The sequence below is a fragment of the Marmota marmota genome, unplaced genomic scaffold, assembly GCF_001458135.2.
Source record: "Marmota marmota marmota unplaced genomic scaffold, marMar, whole genome shotgun sequence".
NCBI lineage: Eukaryota > Metazoa > Chordata > Mammalia > Rodentia > Sciuridae > Marmota > Marmota marmota.
Window position 1 is genome coordinate 3050534 of NW_026000171.1, and position 13954 is coordinate 3064487.

At 45.2% G+C, this 13954-nt stretch overlaps 1 protein-coding gene across 1 annotated transcript in view; it reads right to left on the reverse strand.

Annotated features, from left to right (window-relative positions):
• Positions 1–6664, reverse strand: part of Ntf3 (neurotrophin 3) — a 60715-nt gene extending 54051 nt beyond the window's left edge. Inside the window, exon 1 of the mRNA XM_015500735.2 lies at positions 6424–6664. Within this exon, the coding sequence (XP_015356221.2) occupies positions 6424–6441 (18 nt within the window). The 5' untranslated portion in view covers positions 6442–6664. The remainder of the gene's footprint in view (positions 1–6423) is intronic.
• Positions 6665–13954: the final 7290 nt, after the last annotated feature.

A 13954-nucleotide genomic window follows, 5' to 3' on the forward strand; every position in this document is an offset into this window, starting at 1 on the left:
CTGATGGAAGCTAAGACAGATCTGACACATGCTTGCCAGCAGGTGGCTAGAAAACCTAAACATTTGTCTTGCACATGAAAAAGAACCTTTGGTGGAGCAGGTTACTCTGTGGGGTGACAACCTTTGCAGAAGGCTATCGAAGCAGTTCCCATCTGGATGACATCACAGAATATAGAAAGCAGAACCAGCTGGCAGATTTCAGGAGAGAAAGACAGCATATGGATATTTAGTTGTGAGACTATGGATATATCACTTAACCTCACATCACTTCAGTATGCCCACCTGTAAATGGGATTATTTGAAAGGCATTGAGATAATGCCATATAATATTTATAATAATGCCTGGTATCCAGTAAGTACTCAAATATTCACTATCGTCATCATTACCATAATCATCAATCATCTAAAAGGTGGATGCTTATCTTAGAAACACTGACACCGAAAGATATTTGAGCAGAAGCTGAATCATTAACACCTGGTGTACCAGAAAGCCAAAAACCTAACCCCTTCCAGCCCTGCACACAGCATACTGTGCAGGCTAAGCCAATGTCTTGAATGATCTTGGCCAAAACAAAACACTCAATGTCCTTTATGCCTTTGAGTTAGCCATTCCACAAAGATAATAAACAGGAGCTCAATAGGTGTATGCCAAGGCATGCTCCAATTGATGCCTATGAGCGCTGAGGAAGGGGATACAGTAGAATCTTAGGTGGTGGAGCTGGAATGCGATTCTGAGATCCTTTCACTTTTGGGTAGGGAAATCCCAGCCTGGAGAGATGTCTAATTAGTGACAGAACTTAGTCCCCAGCCTGGTGCTTCACCTCCAAATCTGTAAGCCCCCTGCTGCTTAAGATCACCTGTCCTGGAGGTTTCTGAGATCACTTATGGGATGTGACTCCAGTATCTCCAATCTTAGCATGCTCAAGATCTTTACTTCTTTCCAAAATCCCTGAGTGAACAAATTTATATGATTTGGGGATCGGCAAATGTCTTCTCTGGAGATGTTGCTAGATAATGAGCAATCACAACAGACCACACCAAATTTCACTTCAAAATCTAATCTCCAGCTAAACCATAGTCATAGTCAGAGGTTTGTCCTCTGAGGATTCCCAGAGTCCTGGCCAGACCTCAGTGATCCCCAATATTATGAAAAAGACCAGGGCACAGAACAGGGTATAAACATCAAATGCATCCTGAACATGTGGGGGAGGGGCAGGAGTAATCTTTAATCCCTTGGTATTTTTTAGGTAAAATGAAAGGCTGCTTCATGGAAAAACATCAATGACAACAAAAAACGAAGCTCTGGGCCATCTACATGTGCTCCCACAGGTTCAGAAGTGAGTACTTTAAAAGTTTTTTTTTTTTCTTCTTCCTGTCCAGACTTGATCTTAACATAAAACTGTCCAGGCAAGGAGGAGGTAGTATTGACACTGGCCTCATCTTTAAAAGCTCAAAATCCCCATATACAAATGATTTCAAAAAAGCTGCTCCCAAATTTTTCATGAGGTGGCTGACCTGCAAGAAGCAATACAGCAATCCAGTATGAGCCAGATGCCCTACCTGTCACCCATAACATAAGTTCTGCAAACACCTCATGCCCACCCAGGACAACTCCTGGGCTCATGTGTCCCTCAGCGTGTGTGTACACACAAACACACAGGGTCTCTCCTTTCTCTGTACATGCCGGTCCGTGCACAAAGTACACACACAGCTTATCAACAGCACCACACAGGTCTTAAGCTTGTCTCCAGTAGAAGATTTGGTCCCTCTCCAACAAAGTCAATTTTAAATACTAAATCCCAAATCCTAGCAACGGTCATTAGTTCAATATCCCCATCGTCAGAAATGGTCTGCCTCATTAAAGAGTAAAACAGCAGCTGGCGAAGTCTGGAAGCAGGGTGGTGGGTTTTAGAGATTCTCTGTGTCAGGCGGAATCCCCTCCCTCCACTTCCAGCCAGCACATGGATTTACATCCCCTCCATTTGAGGTGGGAACCCTATAACTGCTCAGGAAAAGGTCTGGGGAAGCCTGCAGCCGCTGCCGCCTGCTCAATTAGGCGTCCTGGATGGAGGGGAAGAAGAGAGGCCTGAACATCTGATACATCTGGGAGTAGAACTGCAGAGATGGGAAATGTTATGTAATTAAACTCTGCTGGCCTGTCCCGCTTGGGGAATGTGAGACCCATCAGCAGTGACCTCTTCCAATCAACTTAATTGGTCCAATCTCGCCAAGAAAAGCAACAGAATTGGTTTAGTGCCTCATGGAAATAGCTTAGCTCCTGACTATTTATGGCCACCGAACTCAAGGATGGGAGCCTTGACTCTGAGCCAGGAGTTGACAGCATGTGCTAACTTCTGGGAGGACTAGGAGGTTTCAGTGCCTCTGTGTCTCCATCTTTGTCTCCAGGGAAAGTGGCCGTACCCAACTTGCATGAGCATTTCACAAATCCAAAGGCCAGACCTGTGTCTTTCCAGGCAGCTCCTGCCTGCCAAGGACTGATAGTCTAGAGGAAAACAAACACTGATAGTAATACAGGGCGACTGGACTTTGCTTCTCTTTTATTCAAAGGATGGCTGTGCCAGGGACAATTACTATTTTCTCTGTTCTCAAAGTCACATTTGTTTTGTCATTGTGATCTGCCTAGCTGATGTTCAAAAACAAAACTAGGAAAATGTCTCTGAACTAGTAGGTGATTCCTTCTTTTGAGTAGACTGGAGACACTGCAACTTTCCATCAACTAAAAATCTAGGTTTGGCTGCCTCCAAGTTAGAAAATGAATAAACTAAGGCAGTCAAAGAAAGCTTTGTTTACACACTGGGTGAGTAACAGAGACGCAGTGGCCATCAGGACTACTGGCTTGCATTGTAAAAGGGAAGAGGCAAAGAATCCATTTTCACAATGACTTACAAAATGCCAGCACATGTGTCCAATTAGATTTCATCACTATACAGCTTTGTACAACAAAACACATCAAGTTTTGATGGGAGAAAAGGGGAGTGAACTGGCCTTCTCATGGAGTCATTATCAACATTGCTACTGGACAAAAAGAGAAATGGAGGGTCAGAGATATGAGAAAAGCTTTTCAAAGTTCCAAATTGGCAGAACTGGACTAAAATCACAGCATTCCTTCCCAGCAGAGTCTTCCAGTGCACCACACTGTCCTCTGAAATATCTGCCACTAGACCTTCTGACCAATGGTCAAGTCCTATAACATCTGTCTCCTACAGTGATGAATTTTCCTAAAAGATAAGATGGTACCTCAAAACAACACAGTTATAATTGCATGGAGTCAAAAAAATCTGATGAGTCAAATAAAGTTGCCCTCATATAATTAGAACCTAAAAAAAATGAAGGACCTTATGATTTGGTCCAGAAAGGTGAATATGTGCCTCCTCTTTCCCTTCCCTGACCCAGTTACCTCACCAGTTATATCAATGTATGACCTCAACTGAGCTTCACCTTCCCCTCACTCTCCAAAACATACAGCTTCACTTTTATCGATACCTTTTTTCTTAAAATACATATCTGAGCATCTAAGACAATTTTCATTCTTCTCTATATACACAGAATTCCTGCAAAAATAGTCACTGAATTCCTTTACAAGAACCAGAATATGTATCCCTCCATCCTTCTGATGATTTTTCTCCCAGTTCCTTTAGTCCTCAGCTTGCATGTTCTTGCAGGTGGACACACACACACACACACACACACACACACACACACACATGCTTTAAATTCAGCCCAGAAAACATCAAAGATGAAAAAACACTCCCTGTCCACATCTTTCCTGAGCACATTTCACTCTTCTCCAGCTCCAAGTACCAAGACCCATTCCTGCTCTGAAGGAGGCACCACACATTCAGAAACTCAAATCTTCAAATGGATCAGGACCTGCATTTCTGATTTAGAATCCAGCACCTTCCAATTCTCAGACACACTCCCCCTACAAGAAACACTGGCATCCACCAGTTCCCTCCCAACCCACAAAAGAATATATTATCCTTTATCTTTATGCCCCTTTTTACAAAGCCACACATATATTTCTAGCCAGCTTTTATTTGGTCCCCAAGATCCCCAAACATCTCTAGAAACTGAATTATGGACCTTGAAGAAATCTTGACAGGCACTGAGTTCTCTCCATTCCTGGAAAAACTCAGCAGCCAGTTGAACCCTGAGAAGGAATTTTTTCCAGGGCAGTTTGCCATGCCTCAGTACCCAGAAGTAGGCTGAACATCCAGTAGGCATCTCATTAATCTTAATTGATAATCAATATTAATTGGTGATAGTGAATGCCCCTATTAAAAGAAAGCTGTTATAGGACATTATACAACATGCAAACCTACTACTGTGCATGCAAAACATATTCCTCCACTCAGTCTACTCCTGTGTACACATCCCTTTCTGTTCCTCACCCTGAGCCAACACACAAACATGGTTCCCCTTAAATATAATCACTAATTCTAAGCCTTCTCCAATTCTCTTTGGAAGGCAGGCAGGAGAAAAAAAGCAAAGACCAAAGCAGTATCCTTCCCTTCAATGCCTCCTTTCAACATCAAGAGTGTCTGAGCCCATACTTTTCTAACCCCCACGTGTACAAATGCCATGGCAGCCAAATTCCACACCCCAGGCTCATAAAGTTCACACCCTACTCTCCTCAAATAACCCCCCCACATCCCTTTTGTAATCCTCAGGCGTCCATTCTTCCACACAAGTCCACCTTTCAAGCACCACACACAGCCACCCTCCCACACCACACCCACTCCATGTGTCTGTGCAGGCATGCACAAGCCATCTGTCCTCAGCACACTGCACCTCTCCTCCAGCTCTGACACTCTTTATAGGCACGGATTTCTCACTAGCTGCACCTATGTCCTCACAAGCTCCCATCTCAGGCTTTGCACACAGATGCCCATCCAACAGCCCCTGCCCCGACTGCACACCTCCAAGTCCTTGCAGAGTAGGATGGGGCACCACCCCATATATTTACTCTCACACAGAGAGACTCTGGGAAACCCAGAACCAAATCCTCTAAGTCAAGCTTCAACCTCACCAACACAAAATCTTACATGCTTTCCCTACAGCAAAGGCCCAAAGACTTTTCAATTCCCTCTCATACTATTTACAGGAGCCTACTTTTCTTTTCCTCTTCCCCCTGCTCCAAAGGCCATACCCAGGTCTGTGTGTTTGAGATCAAGTCAAAAGCAGTTGGATTTTTATCCCGAAATTCTACATCTCCGCTTTCTTTGTGAAGCACGTCTGGGAAGAGCTGCAGACAGGAGCGGGGCAGGCTGTTAGCTGTAGAATTTCAAATGTGAAAACAGAACCGATTGAAAAGTTCCCTCTATGTTACAAGTGTCTCCCTTCCTGAGTTCTCTTACATACTTTCCTCGCTTGTTTTTTAGAGGGTGGGAGAGGGCATCTTTTTACTAAAAAAGCAGGTTCTCCATCAGACTCTGGGAGTAACACCCACTCCTTATATGTTCCCTCCCCTCCCCCACCAGGCCCCTGTCCCCACTTCTTCTCACACATAAACAAGTCCGCTGGCGCATAGTCTCCAGCTCCAAGCCGGCACTCGCTAGGGCTGCGCCCCTAGGAGCTGCTTCCACGCTGACTCTGAACCTGCCACCAGCTGCCAGAGGTCGAGGCCAAATGGTCTTTTGGGTGTTTTTCTCACCTGGAAACACACCCACGGCTCAATTCCCAAGAGAGGGACCCTTTCTAGCCTATTCTGTTCAGCATAGGGGTCTCAGTGCGGTGTATCTGAAGCGCAAGTGAGGAACGCAGCAAATTCCCGCAAAGCAGCAGCGCCTCCTGGACCAGCACCCACTCGCGCTCGAAAGCAACAAGCAGAGTCCCTATACCCCTTCCAGCTCCTTGGCCACCCCAGCCCTTCTTTCCTGCACCTTCAGTTCTCAAGCGTGCCAAATTTCATTAGGAAAATCCATCCAATAGAGTTCTGGGGCAACGGGGCAGTTTGGTCTCTTGTAGGTTCTTGTAATTCCGACCTAGCTCCGCGGATCCCCAAGTCTCCCAGCTTTCACATCGGAGCGCTGGAGTTCCTAGAACTCGCTCGCTCCCGAAAAACTGCGAAGAGACGGACAGAGATGGCCGAGCCCTGATGCTCACCGCACCCTGGCGGGGTCCCAGATGTGCGGGCAGAGCGGGAACTCCAACATCTGCTCAAAGACCTAGGGTGGGAGCTGGCCAAGATGAGCCCAGGGCTCTTTTGGAGAAAAGGTTTCTGGGGACTCCAACGTAAATATGTGGCGCGGGGCGTGAGTCCCAACTCCACAAACTGGGAAGCGAAGGTCCAGGTTCTGAGCTTTGGGCCCCCCCGACCCCACCCCACGCCCTGGCCAGCACCGTGGCAGGGCCTGATGAAAATCCCGCTCGGTGGCTAACNTGCCCGCCGCCTCCCCTTACCGTGGCAGAAGTAACCATGGCATCCGTATGACTATTTCCAGGGACGTCGACATGAAGAGAAAGATAGACGTGAGCTGGGTCATTCAAAGTCTCCCCCACCCGCCGCAGCCACTACCCAGCAGAGGGAAAATGAGAGAAGAAAGAAAGAAGAGGGGAAGAAAGTTGCGCCGGGCTCTCTCTCAGGGCGGTGCGCAGAGCTGCTCGGTAAGGAGAGGAGCCTTCAACTCTGAGTCCCGTGAACATAATCTGCGCGGTTATAACCAGCCAACCCGGCCAGATGGCTCCGCGCTCAGCGCCTTAACCCCTTACGCGCCGCGGAGTCCGCCCCCGCGTCCCGCTTGAAGTGCGCCTCCCAGGCCCGCGCCCCAGCGTCCTCCGACTTCTCTCCGGCTACCAGTGCGAGGACCATGTCATTTTTCCAAGCCCCTCTTAAAACAAAATAAAACAAAACGAACTTCCAAATTAGTAGTATTCTTCAATACCTACTACCCTTGATTTCTCTCTTAGCGATCCAGGAAAAAAAAAAAAACGAAACATTTGACTTATCACTATATTTTACATGTTAATACTTCAGCCTCTCTTGTTTGTTCTTTTTCTTTAATTTTTTTCTTGTCTATTTTTTAATTTAAGATTTTCTTTACAAGGTTGAAGGGCCTTTCTTGCTCCTTTGCTCAGACGGGTCGGGTCTGAACCATAAACTCCTCCTCCAAACCTCAGACCCTTCCAACTCCAGATCTCTCCCCACCCCCTACCAAGCCCACCCGTCACTCCTCCCCCACCCAACCACACGAATATGCCCAAGAACAGTTGCTCCCCCGCAACTCGCCACTCCTGGAGACTAGCACCCAGGGCTCTGTGCAGGCAGTCAAGGGAGGTTAAGTTCGAGAGGTATGGGGAAGGGGGCCAGAGCGACCAAGTGGGGGGCGGGTGTGTGTGTGTGTGTGTGTGTGTGTCCGCGCGCGCACGCGCGTGAGTGTGGAAGAAAGAGGGGGATGGATCGGAGCCTCCCATTTCACCCAGCCTCCAACTTGTAAGCCCCTTCTTTCCAAACTAGGATCTGGCCCTGCAGCTGAGCACCCGCCCAGCACCACCATTCTGCACGCGGGAACAGCGCGGGAAGCAGAAAAGGCAAGCAACAAACAAATCTCTTCCAGACTCCCCAAAAGTAGCAACGCTCACTTCCCCACCGGTAGATTCACTTGAGGAAAAATCGGAGGGAGGGGGCAACTTCTCTTATTTGTAGACAATTTTAGCTATTCATAGACCCCACTTGTTCGGGGCTTACTCTCTCTCTCTCAATTGGCCGAGTTAATTCATCTTGTGTTTGTCTGTTAGCTGTCCTAGAGAAATGGGAGAAAATATTTTACCTAGGGGCCAAGGAGAAATGGGGAGCCTGGAAGTAGGGTTTTGCTCTTTTGCCCCCTTCCTGAATTCTTGCGTGGGGGACCTCATCTCCAAACTCCCCACCACTTCCTCCCTTGCATCTCAGCCACTCCTCCCATCACCTCTTGCCAGGACCTTTGACTCATGAGCTATTGGGGGAGGGGAATTAGTATCATTTCTTCTGCCTTCTGTTGGAGGCGACTTATAAGCAATGCACTCTATATTTCAGCGAGTGTTCAGGTTCGAAAATTTCAAATTTCTCGTTATTGTTTGAGTTTCGTCAAACATCAAGAAACAACCGTAGGGCATCTATTAGTTGAGGCTGAGCCCAAAGTAGAGAGAAGCTGAGGGGTCCATTGGAGGGGAGACGGGAAAGGATGGAGAGTTTGGGAGCTACGTACTAAATAGATTGTACCTGCCTCATCATTATCCAGACTGATGGGGATTGCCACATCAAAATCAACCCGAAGAGGCCACCTAGGCCCAGGTGCTTCACCTCCTCTGCAATGCCTTGGAAGGAATGATAGGATCCTCCTTCAGTGGCTCTCCTGGTGCCAAAATACCTAGGTCTTCCTCCGGATCAGGAAAAAAGGTTTTTCCCTCCACCCCTCCACACAGCACCATGAAGGTTTGGGTTGTGTGTTCTGTGGGGCTCTGGTTTTCTGCCTTCCCTCTGGCCCACCTCCTTGTCTTCCCCCACTTCCTGGTCTTGCACCCTTCTTGCTGCTGTGGTCAAAGGAGGGTTTCAGACCCCAGTTTCAGCTCCAGTGCTTGAATTCTAGGGGCTCTTCTCAAGCTCCAGGTGCTCTGGGATTCTGGACTGCAAGGAGAAAAAGAACTGCTTGGCTCCTGTTGCAGTGAGGAACGGGTTAAGTACATGTGAGGACTGATCCGCCAGCAGCTTGGTCACTGGCAGTTTGGAGGGAGGAGGGGAAGAGGGGCAAGCTTAAATATGAAAAAAAAAAAAAATCAGAAGAAAAGAAGAAAAAGCAGCAGTGAGTTTCAGCCTTGGATTTGTTCTGCAGATGCCTTGCACTGGCTGGTGGCTTCCCTTTGCCAGGACCCAGACAATCTCAGGAGGACTTTGCAATGTTTCCCTTCTCAGGGGAGCTGGTGGGTCTGTCTCTGTGTGCAATCAGCAGTCCTTGTAATATGAGAGGTGACACCTTAATCTTGCCAAATACGTGTGGTGTCTTGGGGGGGGGGTGGAGGGATGGACTAGAGAAAGAGAGAGGAAGAGTGAGAGACCCAGGCAGGAGCAGAGAGTGAAAGATGCGCTTTTCACTAGAGGACTGATTTCCTTGAGCCGGCAACCTGTTTTTTCCTTTCCTGTATTTCTTTCCACTTCAGAGCTAAGGATTACCTCTTCTATAGGAGGCTAAGAGCTCACCCTTAGCTCTTCCTTTTGATTTCTAAAAGCAGAGTGTAGCAAGGTGATAAAAGAGGGTGGGTGGAAAAAGAAGGAGAAAGGTGTATTTATTTAAAGACAAAAGACTATTAATGTAATGAAGAGCTATTTTGGAAGTGCAAACCACAGTGTCTTCTAAGCATCTTTGTGTTTTTACAAAGAGGCTTTTCTTTTTTATAGAAAGAGTATGGATAACCAAATCAAACAGAAGAATTAGAAGAGAAGCTGGGGAGATTGTGCCCCGTGGACAGTCCTGGGAGGGGAACCCCATCCTGAGTAGCTCTTTTTTTGATTAGCTAGGTAATTGTCTCTCTCTAAGCTGACTGTAGTCATGGCCTTGGCCGCCCATCTGTTGACTGTATTTTTAGGTCGTTGGACTCTTTTTCTCTCTGCCACATTGAGTGTAAGGCCCCGATTCTTTAAAGAGGTTTGTGAGAGTAGGAACCAGATCTAGCTTTTGAAAGACCCCTTTAAAACTCTGTCCTCTTACAAATATCTAGAGTGTGCCTTCAGCCCACCCTTATCTTTTGCAATAGCGCCACTCTGTGGTTGAAACACTGAACAGAAAGAAAATGGAAACGTTGGAATGAATTAGGGCTTTACCTTGTAAAAAACTGCATTTACCTATTCTGTTTCAGTTCAGTGGACTGTGTGCATGTCTAGGGTTCAGATAGCTCAGCATAAGATGGGGGAGGGGATCTCTTTGAAGCTGCAGCATGTGGTTAATTCATTGTGGCGTATTGACCCAGGAAAAGAAAGAATTGGACCAAATGGCCTCCAAGGACCTTTTCCTCTATGACCATACATGGAAAAGATAACCTTGATTATACCTCTCCCCTGCCTCCAATTATTCAGTGAGCCTGAATGTCTTCTTTCATTGCTTTCCCCCCTACTCTCCTGTGAAATTACTCCACACCTTCGTTGATCCTAAAATATTTGCAAATTGCATCTTCTGCTGCTGGAGGGCGCTGTGGAGAGCTTTGGCAGAATGATGGCAGCTAATGTGTTTTTTCTTTTGCCCTACCCTATCCATCCCCACCCCCACTCACCCAGACAGCTGCTAGAGCTGAGGGAGCCAGAAAGTCTACATTTCTGAAACAATTAAAGTGAATGCAAAAGGTGTTTGCACTAGAAATGGGAATTTAAGGGTCAGGGAAGGCTGCATCATCCTGACTGCCCAGCCCTTACTACCTCCATACTAACTACAGCATTATTAATCAACAGTCACACTGGCTGTCACGCTATTCAGCAACTCCTTTTAAATGCTCTGGAATCATGTGTGAAGCTTTTTATTCCCACACCTCCATCTAAGTGGAATCAGTTGTCCATGGAAACTGAGGGACTTGTCTTGAATTTCTTCAGCCATCCCAGGTCTTCTGTAAACTGTCATCCTAAGAGAACACAGCTTTGCTCCAATGACCAGCCTTGTACTAACAGAGCAGGGATATTAGAGGTGAAATTCCATCAGCCTCCCTGTCTCCACCCTGCGTTTAATAATTGAGGAAACTGAGTCCCCAGCCTTTCAGTGACTTTCTCCAGGGTAATAGGGGGAAAAGGGGGCAAAATAAATTAACAAAAAATCTAGAAAACACAATAACAGATCAGGAACTAGAATTCATCAAGAGTCGATTTTGCAAGCAAACAAATCTGGGTTCCATGCTGCATGTATCTTGAAGCTGTGTCTTTGGACAGGTTCCTTAACTAGCCAGAACTTATCTGGAATTGGCGAAAATAATGCCAGTATCATTGGATTGCTATGAAGACTAAATGAAGTGATTAATTTAAAACTGCACAGTACCTAGTCCAATGGGTCTGACAGCCCTTGCCCTGCTACTTCACTGGTGGCCGATCTCAGAAGCTTGACTCTGGAGTGGCCCATTTGTTGTTTGTGTGCATCTACATTTAATTAATATAACTTTATGGATGTATATTACCCCTCTGGACAAAGAAAGAAAGAAATTAGCCAAATGAAGTGATACATTTATTTAGAATTTATTTAATTCCCCAGTGTGGACTTCAAAGAACACGAGAGACAGAGTTAAAGGATTTCAAAATCTCATCTTATTCATTCCCTGCCTCTGAGGCAGAATCACCTCATCATTTCAAAGGAAATTCCACTATATACTTCTACTGTTAACAGATTGTCTGGTATATTATGCTCTGTTGTTATTGCTAATTATGTTCTAGGGCTTACATTGAACAATATAATGAATTACATTGAACAACAATGAATCAACTCGTTTCGTGAAATAGAATGCATATTCATAATTATGTTTCAAGAAATTACTCGTCATGATAGAGTGAAGGTATGTATTTCTACCACACAGGTGGATATAGAAGTCCTAATAAAGTCTCCTGTTTCACCAGTCATGACATGAATTTCTAAACCGCTCCATAAATTAACTTTATGCTGCACCAAACTCCACTCATAAAAAAATGACATTAAGGTTTCCTAGGTAACTAATGCATTTCCAAAGGGAATAGGCCTCGGGAGACAAAGAGGGCAGGGAAAGGGTGGGGGAGGGGAAGTGAAGAAAAAGGAAAAAAACATTAGATCAGACCCATGTGACATAAACAAAATATTTCATGGGGAGAAACCATAAAGTTTTATTACATGTGTTTGACATAGATATGGCATTGCCATTAATTCCATCTTTGGGCAATAAAATACTCCAAAGACTCTCATCTCATCGCAGATGCCAGCATTTCAGGTTCAGTTTTACAAATGTCAGGAGAGACCAGTCCTTCTATTCATCTGCTGAGCCTTGTCCACTCACCAGGCAGCTAAGTCTGGAGCCCTTCACAGTTGCTTTTAGACATCACCGAATGTCAAGATGAATGGGGAAAACAGGGTCAGGGTGGATGTTTCAAAACATGCTGGTTCTTTGGATCACTGTAGACACTGAGCACCATGGTCTCGTAGCCTCAGAGAAGATCAGGGCCGTTGGGTTAAATTGGTGAAGTCCAGGGCTGGTTTCCAAACCCTAATTCTAGTGGTCTTTTCACTGTGGCTTTCTTCATTTAGGCAAGGATCTGGATGCAAAAGAACATCTTGAATGCTTAAGAGGAACATGGAAGGTTGTAGGTGGAGCTTAAAGCTTAAAAGACGCTGTAAGAACAGAGCAATTTTGATCTAATTCCAATTCCAAAAATTCTTTCTTACCTGGGGACTGGAAGACAGAGAATCCAGAGCCAGCCTTGTCCCTGCTTTGTGAGCAAGGAGATATTGCTGAGATGTTGAGTTCCTTGGTTTTGACCCTGTGTAAAGGGTATTGCTTGATAACAAGGAATATAAATAAGAAAATAAAGAACACACTAATCTGAACACAGTTGGGGGTTCATATTATCTGGTCTTCTTTTCCTCCAGTAGCCCCAGAGTGACATCTGTGAGTGAAATCTCCCACTGGTTACAAGACACAGCCAGGTGACTTCTTTACAGAGCTGTTCATAATGCCAAAATGTTGAAAGTTTGAAAAATCAAACCTCTACATAAAATTCTTAATGTCTAAAATCTCTGAAACCACAATCCTGAGATTGAAATCCTGAATGTTAAGATCCTGAAAGCTCACTTTTTAAGAATATAAATTTCCATTGAAGAGAAAGCCAAATTTGGGGGAGGAGATTATCACAATGTTGACTTTGAGTGTAAGCATTGTGTGTCCCCATTAAAAACATTCAAATTTCCTTAGTAACTGAGGAGATGTTGTTTTTGTACATCTGTCCTTGTTAAAGATCTATGCTTTTGGGGTGACTGTATATACAGTGGTGATCCATTAAGGTTTTTGGTCCATTAAAAAAATTAGTTTGTCCCACACAACATTTTACATGACCAGTTACAAAGCTGAACTCACATGATTATCGCAATAGTAATGTGCATTTGTATAGATGACTTTGTGACTTATTTCTACATGAATATGGATTGTCTGCTTACAACAGAATAACTTTTATTTTACTTGAGTACACATGCTTGCAAAGTGTTTGTTAGTGTTGCCTATTTTATTGTGGAAAGTGGCCTGTGAAGTGTTCTGTTATGTGGTTACCTATTTCTCAGATAAGTCTCTTTAAAAATGGCAATAAATATCTTTCAGATAATATTGTAAGTTTTTTTTCAGAATTAGATTTTTTGAAATTTTGACATGAGGATTTTTAGAGTTTAGAAATTTTAGAATTTAGAGATTTTGGTCTTCGGGGCTTTCAACATTTTGGGATTATAGCATTAGAAATATGTCTTTCAGGATCATGACCCAAACTCCTTCTCCATATAAAGCACCACATGTTTCCCTGCTGATTCCATGCTCCTGTGTCCTGCCCATCACTGCCCAGGAGTCAGGGGAGCAAAGCCTGCTTTTTGCACATTCTTGGCCTGCTAGAAAGGACGCTGGGTGCAAGTTTACGGATGGCTGAGTAGAAAGCCAGTGCTGTTTGCCTCACATAGTTCCTTCCTCTGGGTGTTGAAGTCCTTTAGGGTTCAGCTCTGAGGGACATAGAATGGCTTAGCACTATCATTCAATATACAGTACCACCCTTACTGGAGTGAGGGGCAGGGATTGTCTGGGAGTAAGTGTACAGCCATCTAACAGTAAAGCTTTGCCAGAGATTTAAGGCAAAGAAGGACAGGAGCCCAGATTCCTTACTCCCTGTTAGGAGCCCTTCCAGGGTAGCCCAGCACCGCGGTGTGGGGGGCAACATGGGACCACATGCTTTGAGCTCCCGGCTCCATCCCCTTCCTTAGCAGCTGAG